At 40.6% G+C, this 14,916-nt stretch overlaps 1 protein-coding gene across 1 annotated transcript in view; it reads left to right on the forward strand.

The window, feature by feature from the left end:
- Positions 1-14,916, forward strand: part of LOC102386520 (roundabout homolog 2) — a gene marked incomplete at its 3' end in the record, with an annotated part of 550,382 nt that overhangs the window by 52,884 nt on the left and 482,582 nt on the right. The window contains exon 2 of the mRNA XM_006027470.3: positions 13,797-14,123. Coding sequence (XP_006027532.1) covers positions 13,797-14,123 — 327 coding nt within the window. The remainder of the gene's footprint in view (positions 1-13,796; positions 14,124-14,916) is intronic.

Here is a 14,916-nt window from a genome sequence, read left to right on the forward strand (position 1 = left end):
GCACTACTGACTATGTATACACCTTCAGATAATCTGGGAGAATTTTCCCAGATTTGTTTGACTGGTAGAAAATATTACCAAGAACTATGTGTACAGACATTTAAGTGCTGAGGCCCCAAAGAGTGTAGTGCTTGCAGTGCTGATACTCTACAACTGGGGCCAAGGCGGGAGGGCGGGGAGGCAGCCCTATACACATATCTCAGTATGTTCTGTAGGCTCTCTTAGTCTGCCTGACAACAGATGGCAGCTACGGATAGAGGAGCCTTGATTGGCTGACCCAGACTGTAGTGCAGTGAGGGATGCATACAAGAAGACCCCTGGCTGTGTAGAAGCTCAGTATTTGAACATATGTTAAGGCATCTTCATGTAAGTTTTTCTACTAGGAAAACAAACCTAGGTGAATTCTCCTATATCATTTAAACATTAGTCTGCAGCCACTAACCATGACTGTCTCTTGGTTGACTTGCCCAAAGGGTGGGGAGGTCTTCATAATAAACTTGTACCTATGGTTTCCTTTTCCCTCCCTTTTCAATACTTTATTGTTAGGCCTGGCCTCTCTTGGTCTGCTGTCTGGTACCAAGTAAACCAGTATAGACTGTTCCATGGTCGGGTTGTCAGTGACTACACTGGCACCCCAACCTGGACTAGCCTGGGTGAAGAGGGTGTATGGGCACCCAGCAGGACTAAAAACAACACCTGTCACAGGTTTCATAGATTCGTAGATGTTAGGGTCAGAAGGGACCTCAATAGATCATCAAATCCGACCCCCTGCATAGGCAGGGAAGATGCTGGGGCTAGATGACCCCAGCTAGATGCTTATCTAACCTCCTCTTGAAGACCCCCTAGGGTAGGGGAGAGCACCACCTCCCTTGGGAGCCCATTCCAGACCTTGGCCACTCTAACTGTGAAGAAGTTCTTCCTAATGTCCAATCTAAAGCTGCTCTCTGCTAGCTTGGGGCCATTATTTCTTGTAACCCTCGGGGGCGCCTTGGTGAATAAAAACTCACCAATTCCCTTCTGTGCCCCCGTGATGAACTTATAGGCAGCCACTAGGTTGCCTCTCAACCTTCTCTTGCGGAGGCTGAAAAGGTCCAGTTTCTCTAGTCTCTCCTCGTAGGGCTTGGTCTGCAGGCCCTTAACCATACGAGTGGCCCTTCTCTGGACCCTCTCCAGGTTATCCATATCCCTCTTGAAGTGCGGTGCCCAGAATCCACCAGGTTGGATGAGTTCCCTGCAAACCAATTGCCATCCATACCTGGAGAGAAGATGGGCACCACCAGGTTACTTTGCTGGAAAAATCACTAATGATGATGCAAAGCAACTCAGCTAACCCCGTACGGAGTGGAGGAGGGTTGTTACAGTATCTAAGGTGCCTCAGCGGTTTTAGTGGCCTCGGGACTGACCTGACTTTAACATTTTATCATAACTAGGTATCATCATAAGTCCTGCATGCTAAAAGAAGAACTGACCATGTCACAGTTTCTGTGCAGTGGAAGATTATCACCTGAACCATGGGTGACTGGTGCCTCCTGAGTCTGGGGGGGCACCTGCAGAAGCCAGCGGGGGCAGCGATGGTGGTGGTGGGGACAGGGCTGGTGAGCACCTGCAGAAGCTGCCAGCGGCATTGGTTGCAGGGGACTGCTCTGTCTGAGGGGGGCAGGAATGTGCCCTACCCCCATGCCTCCCTACCAGTCGCCTATGACCTGAACCAGTGCGGTTGGTTTCCTGATCCAAGGTATTTTGTCTCACGTTGGAGGTACTGAACCTCCTACACTTTCCCTTCTTCCTTGAAAGAGAAAAGGCATTGCATATGAAGATAAAGGTTTACAAGATCAATGTTTGGGAACTTTCCAGGGGTGTTAGCTTCATGCAAAATACAGGAACTGAATACCTTCATGTACGTCTGGTAAAAGACCCTGAAATCTTTCATGGTTATCTAGTCACCATAAAGGTTACCTTTCCAAAGTATGCTAAAAGTATATTTAGATTACTACCTACTGCCCTCAGTACCTTAAATATTATTACTAATTTTTTTTAGAAGTGATGAGTTTAATGCTGGTAGAATAGTTATTGTTTGTGCTGATATTATCAATGTCAACACAGGTACTTCAGCTAGACACATGAATCAATCAGAGATTCCATAATATTAGATGTGTTATCAAGAGGCAAACCACCTGGCCTTAAAACACATGCCTGTATGTATTTTAATGTAAAAAGTAAATCATTTCAGAAATTTATTTGTCTTATTTAGCACCTGCAAATATAACCTCCAGCTTAATTTTAATATAAAGATTTTTCTCAAACCTTGTTGATGTTTAGTAATATCTTTTGTGGAGGTTTTTGATCAAGATCTACCTTCTGTTTGCTCTTGTCTTTGTACTTACTTCACTTTAAAAGTCTCCCATTAAGTTTTTGTTTTGTTGCTTCTCTTCCTATTACTGATCTCTTGCAGTGCCTGGGAAAGCCTGTGTCCTAGCATTAACACCCTTACAGTGATGATAATAAAAATGGGTTGAAGTGCATAAAACTAATAATCTTTCATGTATGGCTCTTCCCTGTAACAAATATCATACCCTAGTGTTCAAATCTCAGTGTAGTTTTTGTTGACAACAATTCTTTAACATATTTTATAATGAAGTATAAATTATGAATCCTGACACCAAATTTCATTTAGTAATTTTTTAAATTAATTTAATGGCATCCCATTAAACAGAACATTTAGAATAGAAATACTGAACCATGAGAGATACATATTTAAAAAAAATCTTAAAATAATACATACAATCATAGTTATAACTTCCTTGATTATTTATCTTCTTGCTTTGTTTTGGGTCTCCACCTAAAACTTGGACAGCCACAGGTTGTTACTGTGTGCATTGCAGTAGAATCTCAAAATTTGTCAGGCTCTATATGAACATACATTTTACCGTTCTTGAAAATCTCATGGTGTAAAACCCAAAATATGACTGAGGAAAGGGGAAAAGGACACAACAGATGAGCTCAGTAATGATGATCAGTACAGACACAGTTAAACACACTTATTTGGATGACCTATCCCCAAACAACCATCTATCAAACTATAATTAGGTGACTTGTGCAATTTGTTTTTAGAAGTCATAGGCTGGGAGCCCTGAGAAAGTATTTGCAAGGTGTATTGTCTTACAGATGCACTGAAGAGAACATTTTGTGTGTATAGGTCTGTGTGGAAGAAAGTGATAAAACCTATGATGAAGCAAAAAATAAATTGTGTATTGAGATTGGTATTGTCAGCAAAAAGGAAGTGGTTCATGGCAGTGGGAGAAGGGACAAGGCTTAGATAGGAAAGTAGAAGCAGGGGTAAAGATGGCCTTGAAGACCGGTTGTATTATAGAGTACATTCCATATGCTAATGTTTAATATTTTTAATTGGTATGCTACTCTGTTATTCTTTTAAATTGTTCCAGTCTAAGAAAAATGTCAGTGTGCTGTCTGGCATGAATGCTAGGTCTATGTAGTAACCACAATTTGCCCAACCCCTATGAACAGTTTTGTGACTTTATAAATAAATGAATTTGCTATGCATTTAGGCAACTCGTGTTACTGCTGTTTGACTATGACAGCCTGCTGGTTTAGGATGTGACAAGCAACAACTTAGAAGGTTTAATAAATCAGATCAACTTTTGTCTTGAAGAGAAAGTGATAAAAGCAAAACTGGAGGAGCATGACATGTAAAAAAAATAATACAACTAGTTTATTTCTTAGAAACTAAAAGAATGATTTTTTTTTCATCGACAGGAGGTTGGTATTAGTAAGATGGAAAATAAATTGCCATATGTCTTCCTCTGATGTAGGGGTTTAGGTTGTAGCCGTGTTGGTCTAAGGATATAGGCAGACAAGGTTCCTTGGGTGAATTTGATATCTTTTATTAGACCATCCCAAATGGTTGGAGAATAGTTATTAAACAAGCTTTTGGGTTCAAAAACCCTTCATCAGGCTAAGGAAGTTTCAGCAGTTGGTGTGTGCTCTTCCCGGATGGAATGAAAAGTAAAGAAGCCAGGGCCTGGGCTGGGGAGTCAGTTGCCAGGCAGATTGTAATGTGTCAAAAATCCATTGTCTATGTTTAGTCCCTGATTTCTAGTATCCAGCAGGTTGATGAAATGGAGCTCATAGGCTCGTCTCTGGGAAGTGTTGTGTAAGTTTCCCTTGAGGATCAGGACTGAGAGATTGGAGAGAGAGTGGCCCTCCTGTGAGAAATGTGCCCCCACCGGTAATTGGGTGTTTCTGTCTTTGATGGATTTCCGGTGTGCATTCATTTTGGTGCGCAGTTGTTGTCTGGTCTCTCCTACATATCTTCCATTAGGGCATTTGGTGCATTGGATGAGGTATACTACATTCCTGGAGGTGCAGCTGTAAGATCCTGGGATGCTGATGGCTCTGTTGTGGGGTGTAGTAATAGTGGGGGTGGTGGAGATGTGGGGGCAGGTTTTGCATTTCTTGTCATGGCACGGTCTGGATCCTTTTGGTGTGTTCTGGGCTTGAGGAAGTTTGCTTCTGGTGATGAGGTTGGCGAGGTTCAGTGCTTGTCTGAAGGCTAGGATGGGTGGCTCTGGGAAGATCTTTTTAAGAATAGGGTCTTTTTCTAATATGGGTTGCAATTTTTTGAGGATTTTCCGTACAGGTTCAAGGGATGGGTGATAGGTCATAACCAGCGGTGTGCGATTTGTGGGTGTTTTTCTTCTGTACTGCAGCAGTTCTTCACGTGGTATCCAGGTGGCTCTTTCAAACGTGCGATCTACCTCTCTGGAGGAGTGTCCTTGCTGGGTGAAAGCCTTTTTAAGATTGGTGAGGTGGCAATCCCGGGTGTTCTCTTCAGTACAGATGCGGTGGTATCTGAGGGCTTGGCTGTATATCACTGCTTTTTTGGTGTGTTTCGGGTGATTGCTGGTTCTGTGCAGATATGTATGTTGGTCTGTGGGTTTCTTGTATACTGTGGTCTGTATTTTACCCTTCTGGATACTGATCATTGTGTCTAAAAAGGGGATGTTGGTGCTGGAGTATTCTAAAGAAAGTCGGATGGAGGGATGGTGACTGTTGAATTTCTGGTGGAACTCAATCAGAGATTGCAGGTTCTCAGTCCAAATGATGAAGATGTCATTGATGTATCTTAGGTATAGTAAGGGTTTGATGGTGCAGTTCTTGAGGAAGTCTTCTTCTAGGTGGCTCATAAAAAGGTTGGCATACTGTGGGGCCATTTTAGTGCCCATAGCTGTTCCCATCATCTGGAGGAAGTGTTGATTATTAAAAGTGAAATTGTTATGTGTGAGGATGAAGTGTATAAGCTCAGTAATATCTTTGGGTCTGTATGAACCCAAAAGCTTGCTTAATAACTATTCTCCAACCATTTGGGTTGGTCTAATAAAAGATATCAAATTCACCCAAGGATCCTTCTCTTCCTCTGATGTATGCATTTCTTATTTAGTCTGAGATAGTATGGTTGCTTCGTTTCTGTACAAAGTTCAATTAAAATACTTTACACTTCAGTGTACAGGAATGAGTCATAAATTAAAGGGTTTTATTTACTTTTCTGTTTCTTTTTGTGTTAAAATAGGAAATCTGTTACCTTTTCTCTTTTTATATTTTCATAGTTTAAAGGTGAATTTCTGAAGGTATCTGGGAGTGAGCATCGAAGTTAAAGCCTAACACTCTTGAATTCCAGTACAGCAAAGTGTTGTTATAGGGTCTGGATCAGGAGGCTATTGTGAGGGTAAAGGTTGATTGGGTCAGTGTCTTCAGATACTTGGCAAATGCACCAGTGGACTACTAGTGCATAAACCTGATGTGACTTATTGCTACTGGAATATTGTTATTCATTTTGTATTTAAGGTGGTTTAACGTTTAAAGAGACAGTTTTAGGGGATTTAAGGAAAAGCACTCCTTGAATAATAATGAGGACAAATAGAAAATGGTGCTTAATGTATTTTTTTTACTATATATTTCCTTATATTTATTTGATAATTTATTTATTTTTTTAGGTTAAGAAATGTATTGCTTTTGTGCAGATACACAAATATGCATAGCAGGACTACAAATAAAATCACCTTTGCCCTGCGCGGTGCCTTATGGACACAACGTCCTGTGACAGTCTACAGAGTTTTGCTGATGCAGAAAGGCTTTGCACACAGGTAGATAGGGTAGAGAAGTGAAGTTAGAAGGTTTTGTGGCTATAATGTGTAAGAGTGGATGGTCTTTGGGGTCTCTGGACATGTAGTTTACTACAAACATAGAGGGACTTGTCTTGATGGCCCACAAGGCTGTATCTAGCCCTATATTCTTATGAATACATGAGAAACTGTCACTTCACAAACAAATAATCACATATTCTTAATCCAACAATTGCTGTGACAAAAACAAGAGTATTTTATATAAGCAATTGTTCATCTAATCAACATTTATTAATAGTCACCAGATTCCTGAGATCTGAAACAAAGTTATCATTCTTTGTGTAATGAACTATATTGTATAGATATGTGTTGCAATATCTAGGTGATGATCAGATAACTTTTACTTATTTTCAAAGATGTCTATAATATTTGCCATTAAATATGTAACAGGAGTGGCATTTATTCCTTAAAATATGAAAAGTAAAAATCCTTCACTAGTTTTTCTCTTGGCAAAACCAGGGTAGGTAGGTATGCTAGTAATGTTTAGTATCTCTTCGCTATGCAAGGAAATTCTGAGATATAACAGAAAAAATAGAGCTCCTAAATTGTGCTGCTCTATTTACAAATCTTTTACTGATGTTAACATAAAATTAAAAAAAAAAATCATTAACAGGATATGGTTTTTATTTAATTCTAAATGGTGATATTTGACTAGTTCTATGAAAATTTTGCCTTTGGGAGAAAGGCCTTCCCACTGAATTTTCAGACAGATTTTATTATATGACCTGTTTCCTTTAACACAGTGATATCTCATAGGCTGAAGCTGCCCAGTTTAAAAAAGGTCACAGAAGTAATATTTTGCATTTATTACACCATTCATATAGGGACAGCATCCTGCAACTCTTTTTAATTTATTATTGCAATAAACTGCTGCATGGTGGGATAAGTGAAGAGCATGAATGCTCTTTCATCAGCTGCCTCTTATTACATGGTTCTAATGCCAGCTGTACAGAGAGGGGTGACAGCCTTCTAAAGTGCTCCAGACCATTAGTGGTATACAGGAACAGACCCTTAGCTGATAAAAATTGTCAAACCTTTACTGGGTTATGTGAATTTACACCAGAAAATATGCATTTTCTGAAAGAGACTAAATTGTCCCACTTGACAATATTTTTCGAGATGATACATTGCTGGTAGCTCTTCTGCAAACATTGCCTTCTTTACTCCCACAGTACAGAGGCTTTCTGAAAGGTAACATACTAGATCAAATGGGAAACTGATGTGAGTTTGATGTCGTTATATCGGTTTTAATATGAGCTCATGTAAAACTGCAGTATGGACCTTGGTAATGTTTAAGGCAGAAAGACAGTCCAAATGAATGGACAGCGCATTGTATTATGAACACCTTCAAGACAAATTTGAATGCTTATCTTGCTGAGATCCTATGACCCCAGCTGACTTCCTGCCCCTCGGGCAGGGGGCTGGACTTGATGATCTTCCGAGGTCCCTTCCAGCCCTAATGTCTATGAAATCTACGAAGCCCCTGTATTTGACTGAGAGTGAGATTAAGGTATGTGTTTTGTGAGAATTTGTCTGGGTGTAGCTGGGCTATGTATTGCTTTTTGGAGTGTTTTAGAGATAGGAGTGAAGCCTTGCAGGGAGTGCTGGGGTGTGTAGTAAAGAACATTGTAGGTGACAAGAAGGTGTTAAAGAATTTTGAAGATTTTATTTCTTTCAAGGTCTCAGATATGTGGGTTGATCTGTGCTGGCATAAATGTTATTGTTACTAAGCAGAGCTTTTGTTTGTTTGTTTTTTGAGGTAGAAACATTGCATCAGGTGCCTGATTATATTGCATCATGATGCCTAAAGTGCTATGGCAGCATTGATGTTTGTTTTATCATTATGGTTTGAGATAATTATTTTCTTCAGAGTTTTAAGAGATGTTTGTAATTTCTGAATTATGTGCAGTAAACAAATTGTTACACAGTCCAAAGTGAGTACAAAGGATTAGGCTAGGGCTAAAAGAGCACTTTCAGTAGTGCTAGCTCATCTTGTGCCTACCCACTAGCATAACTTCTGCAGCCAAACCATATTTCCTATTCTTGTCTTCCATCAGGTAAAGAATTTGGAAGTACTTTTTGTGGTACTCTGTGTTGTTATTCTCTCTTAAGCTTGACCAGTAGTGTTTGGTCTGTTATGTGCTCTGCTGTTGTACTGTGCATTACAGGTTTGTAGGATTATACACCCCTGATGTACAATATGGCCCATTGGCCAGATCCCTCTGCCAACAAATTTGATTCAGCTTGCAGGTCAATGACCACCAACGCATTGGACCTAGCCTGCAGGCATCTGGTGACTCTGGCTACTGGGTGAGCAGTACTGCTTCCATACAGCAGCATCAGCCTTTGATACACCAGCAGCACCTGTGGATCCAGGATGGGCTTCTGCTGTAGCAGGCAACAGTGTCAGCTGTGGACATTGTCAGCAGATTCAGGAGCCTTGACACAGAACCTGCTAGTGGCATCCACAGCTGATCCTGCTGACCTCCTAGTGCAGTGGAAGCTCCTGCTCAGAGCCCCAACCCAGAGCTTGCTGGCAGCATCAGCTGTGGACCCAGGCAGAAGCTGCTGCCACTCTAGGTTGGGTATTCAGGTAATCTGTGACACCTCCAGCAGGTTCTGTGTCCAGGTTCCAGAACCTGCTGGCTGTGCTCACAGCTGACACTGATACCCACCCCCTGCCGTGGAAGTCACTGTCTGGGTTTGCAGCTGAACTTTGGGGCTCCTGGCAAACCACAGCTTTGACTGGGTTCTGGAGGGAGGGAGGGAGGGAGAGGAGAGGAGAGGAGAGAGGGAGAGAGAGATGTGGTCCTTGACAGGCCCCTGTTAAATGGCCCTACAGCTGAAATAATTGCCCAACCCTATGCTAAATGCTGAAACGAGAGAGAGCTGAAGTCTGTACTCATGTCAAACTGAAGTCCTTTGCACTGGGTTAGACGTTTTTCACCACTCATCTCTTGGTACAAAATTATTTTTGAACCCTAAATCATATGCAAGGTCAGCATTCAGATCAATAAGAACATTTCTCAATTTGCCATGGCTTGGATGTGTTGTGTGTGGCTGTAAGGTCCTGTAGTTTTTTCGGAAATATTTGCTGTAGGCCAGTCTGTACTTGGCTTGCAGTTTAGAGGCATGTGAATTGATTCTTATTGTTAATGTTTGTAAATATAATTAGGATAGTCCAGGAAGAAAATTATATATGTATAATAAACTTTTTAGGTTGTAAACTATTCAGGATAGGGACCGTGGTGCCTTGTGTATTTGCTTAGTGTTTTGTCGGGTTTTTTGTACTATGAAAAGTATTTTGAATGTAAAATATTAATATAACCTTATTAATCTTTTAAAAATAATAACATTTTACTATGCACACTTCTACTTAAAGCTAGGAAATGAAGAAGGGAAACTGATAAGTTATCTGCTAGTTCACCCCTTCTGTCTCAGTGAGTTTTATAAGGTGCTTATGAACCTGTAATTCAGAAGGAGTCTACCAAATTATATTCTATAATGTCCATGCACAACAGAACATGCTTTGAAGTTATTAGAATGCATTGTGTAAAGATATATTTAGACAATTTTAATTTATTTTCCACAAACCCACCCTAATGGCTTCTTTGGGGTACCTATCATATGATAGACTTTTCTTCCAGGGTGCATTTTGACTCAATACAGTGAAACAAGTAATTTGGAGATACTGCAGTCTTTCATGACAGTGGGTGCTTAGTGGGAGTGTCTACACAAGATGTTTATGGCAGAGTTGCCTAATTAGTTCCACAGTAAATGTCTTGGCTTCTCCACATGCAGGGCTAAGAGGCTGCAGGACACTAATAAACTCCGCATCAGGGTAGAACTTGTAAATACAAGTACTATCCTGTTGTAGAGACTTTTACTCCACAGCACAACACGTGTAGTATGGGATGTGGCTGGCTGGGGTATGAGGGCACTTCAGTGTGGGGGCCGCCTACCAGCTAATCCCTCACTGGAGCACTCGCGTGTCCCACCCAGCCCCTCTACAGCATGCTGAACCAGGTCAGAGCAGCCCTGGACTACTGGGCTGACCCCCTGGACTCCCTGCCAGCTGGGACTTCTCTGATCTGGCTCAGTGTGCTGTGGTTCCAGGTGCATGTGTAAACATGGCACCTGGAAGCAATAAACTCCAGAATGATACGCACCGGAGTTTATTGCTTTGCATTTATATGCACATATAGATGCACCCAGTGACTCTTAAATCCTGCGGTTATTCATTTGCTGCATATTTATTTACAAAGTCCATGTGATGTAAATACTTTGATGGAAAAATTCCTGAAAAGGAAGCTGTATAAATGGTGCAGTGTACAAAGTAAACTGCCTTCATCTGTGGAACAGTTTGTGGTTTTAAATGGATTTTATTTCTGCCCTGATCTTCAATCTTATCCCTGCAATAGAAAAGAAACACTCAGTGCATGTTATGGACTGATTAAATTACTGTTTTTTATGTTTTAAAAATAAGATTCTAGTGGAGAGTGTGTCTATCAAAAAAGAATTGATAAGTAACCTCTTATTTAGAAAAGGACCAGTCAAGGCCATTGCCCTATAATCATTAATGTTTGTCTTTATAAAGTTCAAAATCTGCCAGGAGAAGGAGATACCATAGTTGACTTTCCCTCTTCTCCCTTGACTTAGGTGCTTCTGTTAAGATAACAAAGAAAAATGAGGAGTCTTGTGTTTTTTTCCCCTCCAGAGTATGAAAAAAGTAATGACTTTCAATACTGTTTAGATCTATAGCATTACTTGGGGTGGGCAAGTGGGCCACCAGTCCTGGGTTCCAATTTAGTGGGTGGGTCAGAACTGTGTCCCTACCCTGCCCCCCTTCCTACCCTCAATTTATAGTGGTTTGCCAAGGGTGCAAGCCCTGTGCATTAAATCTGTGGTACTTATACACTAATTCCCAGTGTAGTTCAGGAAAACAGAGTACAAGATTCTTGCAGTCCTGACAGGTAGTGGGTAGCCTGTCCAACTCCAAGACCTTTGTTTACTAGAGACTGCTTAGTGAAGACAGAATGATGCAAATAATGGAAATTTTCAGCTGTATATCATGTTACAGAAGGAAGATTTCTTTCTTATTATGATCTTCCTTTTGTGGTTTGAAATAAGGACTCACTAGGTAGAATTTTGAATGCATTGTAGAATAAATCTAACCTTAATGCGGATTGAATGAGGTCCTTCATTGCCTGTACAGTCTGACTTTTTGATTCTGGTAGTTCTCTGAAAACATGTATAAATCATGAATTCATAACACATGTTGGTATGTAGAGCTGGTTGGCACAAAACTTTTTTTTAAAGAAAATTATCATAATTTTCAGTAAAACATTTAGTCAGCTTTCCACATTTTTGAGAATTCTGTGATTTTGTTGAAAAATGTGTTTTAAACCTGAATTTCAGTAATGGAAATAATGTTGATTGTTTCTATTTATACCATTGGAAGCTCTTTATCAATACAAAACCAATATGGGGAAAGCAAGTAGTGTGCAAGGATATGTTAGAAGTATGCTAACAGAATTGTGTGGGAAGCATTATGCCTGTCTCTAGCCAATGCACATAACTCTCTTTTTTCAGGCCTGTGTACTGTGTACATATAAAATTTACAATTTTTGTTATGATGATTATTTCTAATGCTGTACATCTTGCAGTGTCTTGATGTGATTCTTTCTAACTGCAAATTCTCTAGCTAAAGTTAAATTAAATTAATATTTTTCTTATAATGCTCTCTGAGCAGAGAGCTGTCCAAATAGTGTCCCACAGGCTGCTTGTGGCTCATGAGGGGTTAATTTATGGTCTGCGCCTCCCCCCCCCGCCCCTTTGCACCTAGCTGCTGCTCCCGCTTTGGCTGCAGCAGCAGCTGGGGGCTATGGCCTTCCCTGTTGGCTTCTGCTTCTTGTGTCTTCCCTAGGGCTCATGTGGTGTGGTGCTGGCTCATGTGGTGTGTAGTCAGTGAGCTGGGGTTGCTGTTGCGTGGTGCAGTGGTGTAAGAAGCCATGTATGCATCCAGTGCAGTGAGGCAGGGAGGTGCCTGTGTGGATGCAGCCTGGGGGTACTTGGCTTGCACTACTGCAGTCCACATGTCATGAAGCCCTAGTGGTGCAGCCTGCATGAAATGCAGCCCCCTGCCATTTAGACAGCCCTGATCTGAGCATATCTGTCCTGGATAATTATATATTTGTAGTGATTAACAGATACTTTGACTGAATTGAAGCTAGTAGTAACTAGAAGGTCTGCAGCAGTGGTTTATTGGGTTATTGCTGAGGCAAACCTAAATGTAATAATCCAGATGCCAGTAAAATGGAATGCCAAAGGTAGAAGAACCTTGCTTTATACAAAATGGATTTTTATTTCTCAAGTTTTTGAGAATAGGAATAGAAAATATTTTCAAATGTAATAGATCTGACATGGCAACATTGATTCCCTTCCCAAACTATAAATGTACTGCTGAATTGTTAATCTGAAAGTTGAGGCATGGAAGTCTCAAGGATCTGCAAAAGGTGACATTTCTTGAGTTTCAGCAGTATAGTGCAACAGGATTAGACTGGCAGTTCCTTTGCAAGGAATTTTAGGGTCTCACACTAGCTGCAGGTAATTTGTGCTTACAGTTAGGAAGATTTGTTGCATTTTTATGAGAAGGGATTTGAAGAAACAGGCAATTAATGCTCTTTTACAGAAGAGGAATTGTTTGCCAAACTAGAGTAGATTCTAATTAAAACACAAGTAGGGGAGTGTATTTTAAGTGAGTATAACAGAGCAGTGGGAGTGAGGAATCCTGGGTTCTAGATAGCTCTGTTAATGATTATATCTATTTGGCTTTGGGTAATTCCTACTGTGCTTCACTTAACTCATCTGTAAAATGACAAATATCTCACCTCCTATTAATTGTAATAGGAGGTTTGACTAGTACTGTTTATAAATCTGGGGAAAGTAGGTTTGTGTAACTCTGAAAGTCTGGTACATAAACTGACAGTTGGAAATGGTTTTGTGGTGCATTATTTGCAGGGATGCCTTTTCTGTTTTTAAATACCCTTTTTCTACTCTTTGGAAGGAAAAAAAAAGCAGCAGCCACTGGATTGTCAATTGTTATACAAAAACTAAGTAGTAAATTCAGTAAAAATCCTGAGATCACATTTTCTAGATGAATTGCATTATGTATAAGAAACAAAATTTTGCAACTCTAAGGGCGAAGACATAAGTGACATTTTTTGTGGGACCGGGCCTCTGAAAGCACTCTAAAGCCATGCTTTGATACATGTGTGTTTTTTAGCCCAGCCCTGCCCCTGGGGCTGTCAGCAGGGAGGGAGGGGGGAGGAAGGTTGGGGAAGCCAACAGCAGTGTGCTATCACCTGGGTTTTGCCTTAGTTTGAGAGTCTTAGTTCTTTACATCCTGCTTTTTAGCTCTGGAAGTCTATCTCCAGTTTGTCAGTCAAGATGGCAGCCATTCCCTGTATTCAGAACATTGGAAAGCCCATCTATAGCATGTATAAAGATTAATAAGGAGAATCTTGTATCAAGACAATGGTGTTTCCTTACAAAAACAAACCAACCAATCTGTTTTTTCCTGTCCTTTTCCTCAAGGATCCCGCCTTCGTCAAGAGGACTTTCCACCCCGGATTGTCGAGCATCCTTCAGATGTGATAGTCTCTAAAGGAGAGCCAACAACTCTGAACTGTAAGGCTGAAGGAAGACCAACTCCCACAATTGAGTGGTACAAAGATGGAGAGCGAGTGGAGACTGACAAAGATGACCCGCGCTCTCACCGTATGCTGCTGCCCAGTGGATCTTTATTTTTCTTACGTATTGTACATGGACGCAGGAGTAAACCAGATGAAGGAAGTTATGTTTGTGTAGCAAGGAACTATCTTGGTGAAGCTGTAAGTCGCAATGCATCTCTGGAAGTGGCATGTAAGTAAATCAGATCGTTTACACAATCTAAAACTTTATAATTGTTTTGATGCTAGTGCATAGCTCTGCAGTGCCAGGCCAGCAGATAACTAATGTAGGTAGGCATGATATTTTACTTTTAACTATCACTCTTAGTCAAATATTTTTCCTACACGTCTATTCAGAACAGTGACCATATGCGATTTATATTGAGGTACTGTTCCATCCTTATGATTATAAGTTTAATCGTGATTGAACGTAGCTTAGACAAAGCCTTATTCTTCCTTTTAAGGAGCAATCTAATTTTGAAACTGTTGGTAAAGTTAGTTATGCTGAAGCCTATGTGTAAAGAATTCTATAATTTAATGTAAAGTGCACTGTCTGTTTCTCTTTATTAAGTCATCTATTACTTTATTCAGTAGCAGTCAGCTTCTAGGTGACATACATGCTGTGTACTGTTGGAAGCCTCAGTACTTTCAGCATGCTCTTTTATCATAAACTAATACAGATCTCATTCATTTTGTCTGGCATGCGAAAATTGTTCGCCATTTCTCAAAACACCCAGAACAGCCGTGTTCCTATTGATTCTCGTTGTCTATGAGTGAAATCATCACAGATCTTTCAGAGACCACCAAACATGCATGATCTGCTTCCAGTAGAGCATACTGAAGGAGTCATTTTATTTACATGTCAACTTAGCCTGACTCACATGAAATGCAAAGTTGTTGCATATTGATTGTCCATAACTACCATATTTACTTGAATCCAAGACAAGATTTTTCCCCCCATTCAGTGTCGGGGGTTATATTAGAGT

Source organism: Alligator sinensis, unplaced genomic scaffold (assembly GCF_000455745.1).
Source record: "Alligator sinensis unplaced genomic scaffold, ASM45574v1 scaffold1240_1, whole genome shotgun sequence".
Classification (NCBI taxonomy): Eukaryota; Metazoa; Chordata; order Crocodylia; family Alligatoridae; genus Alligator; species Alligator sinensis.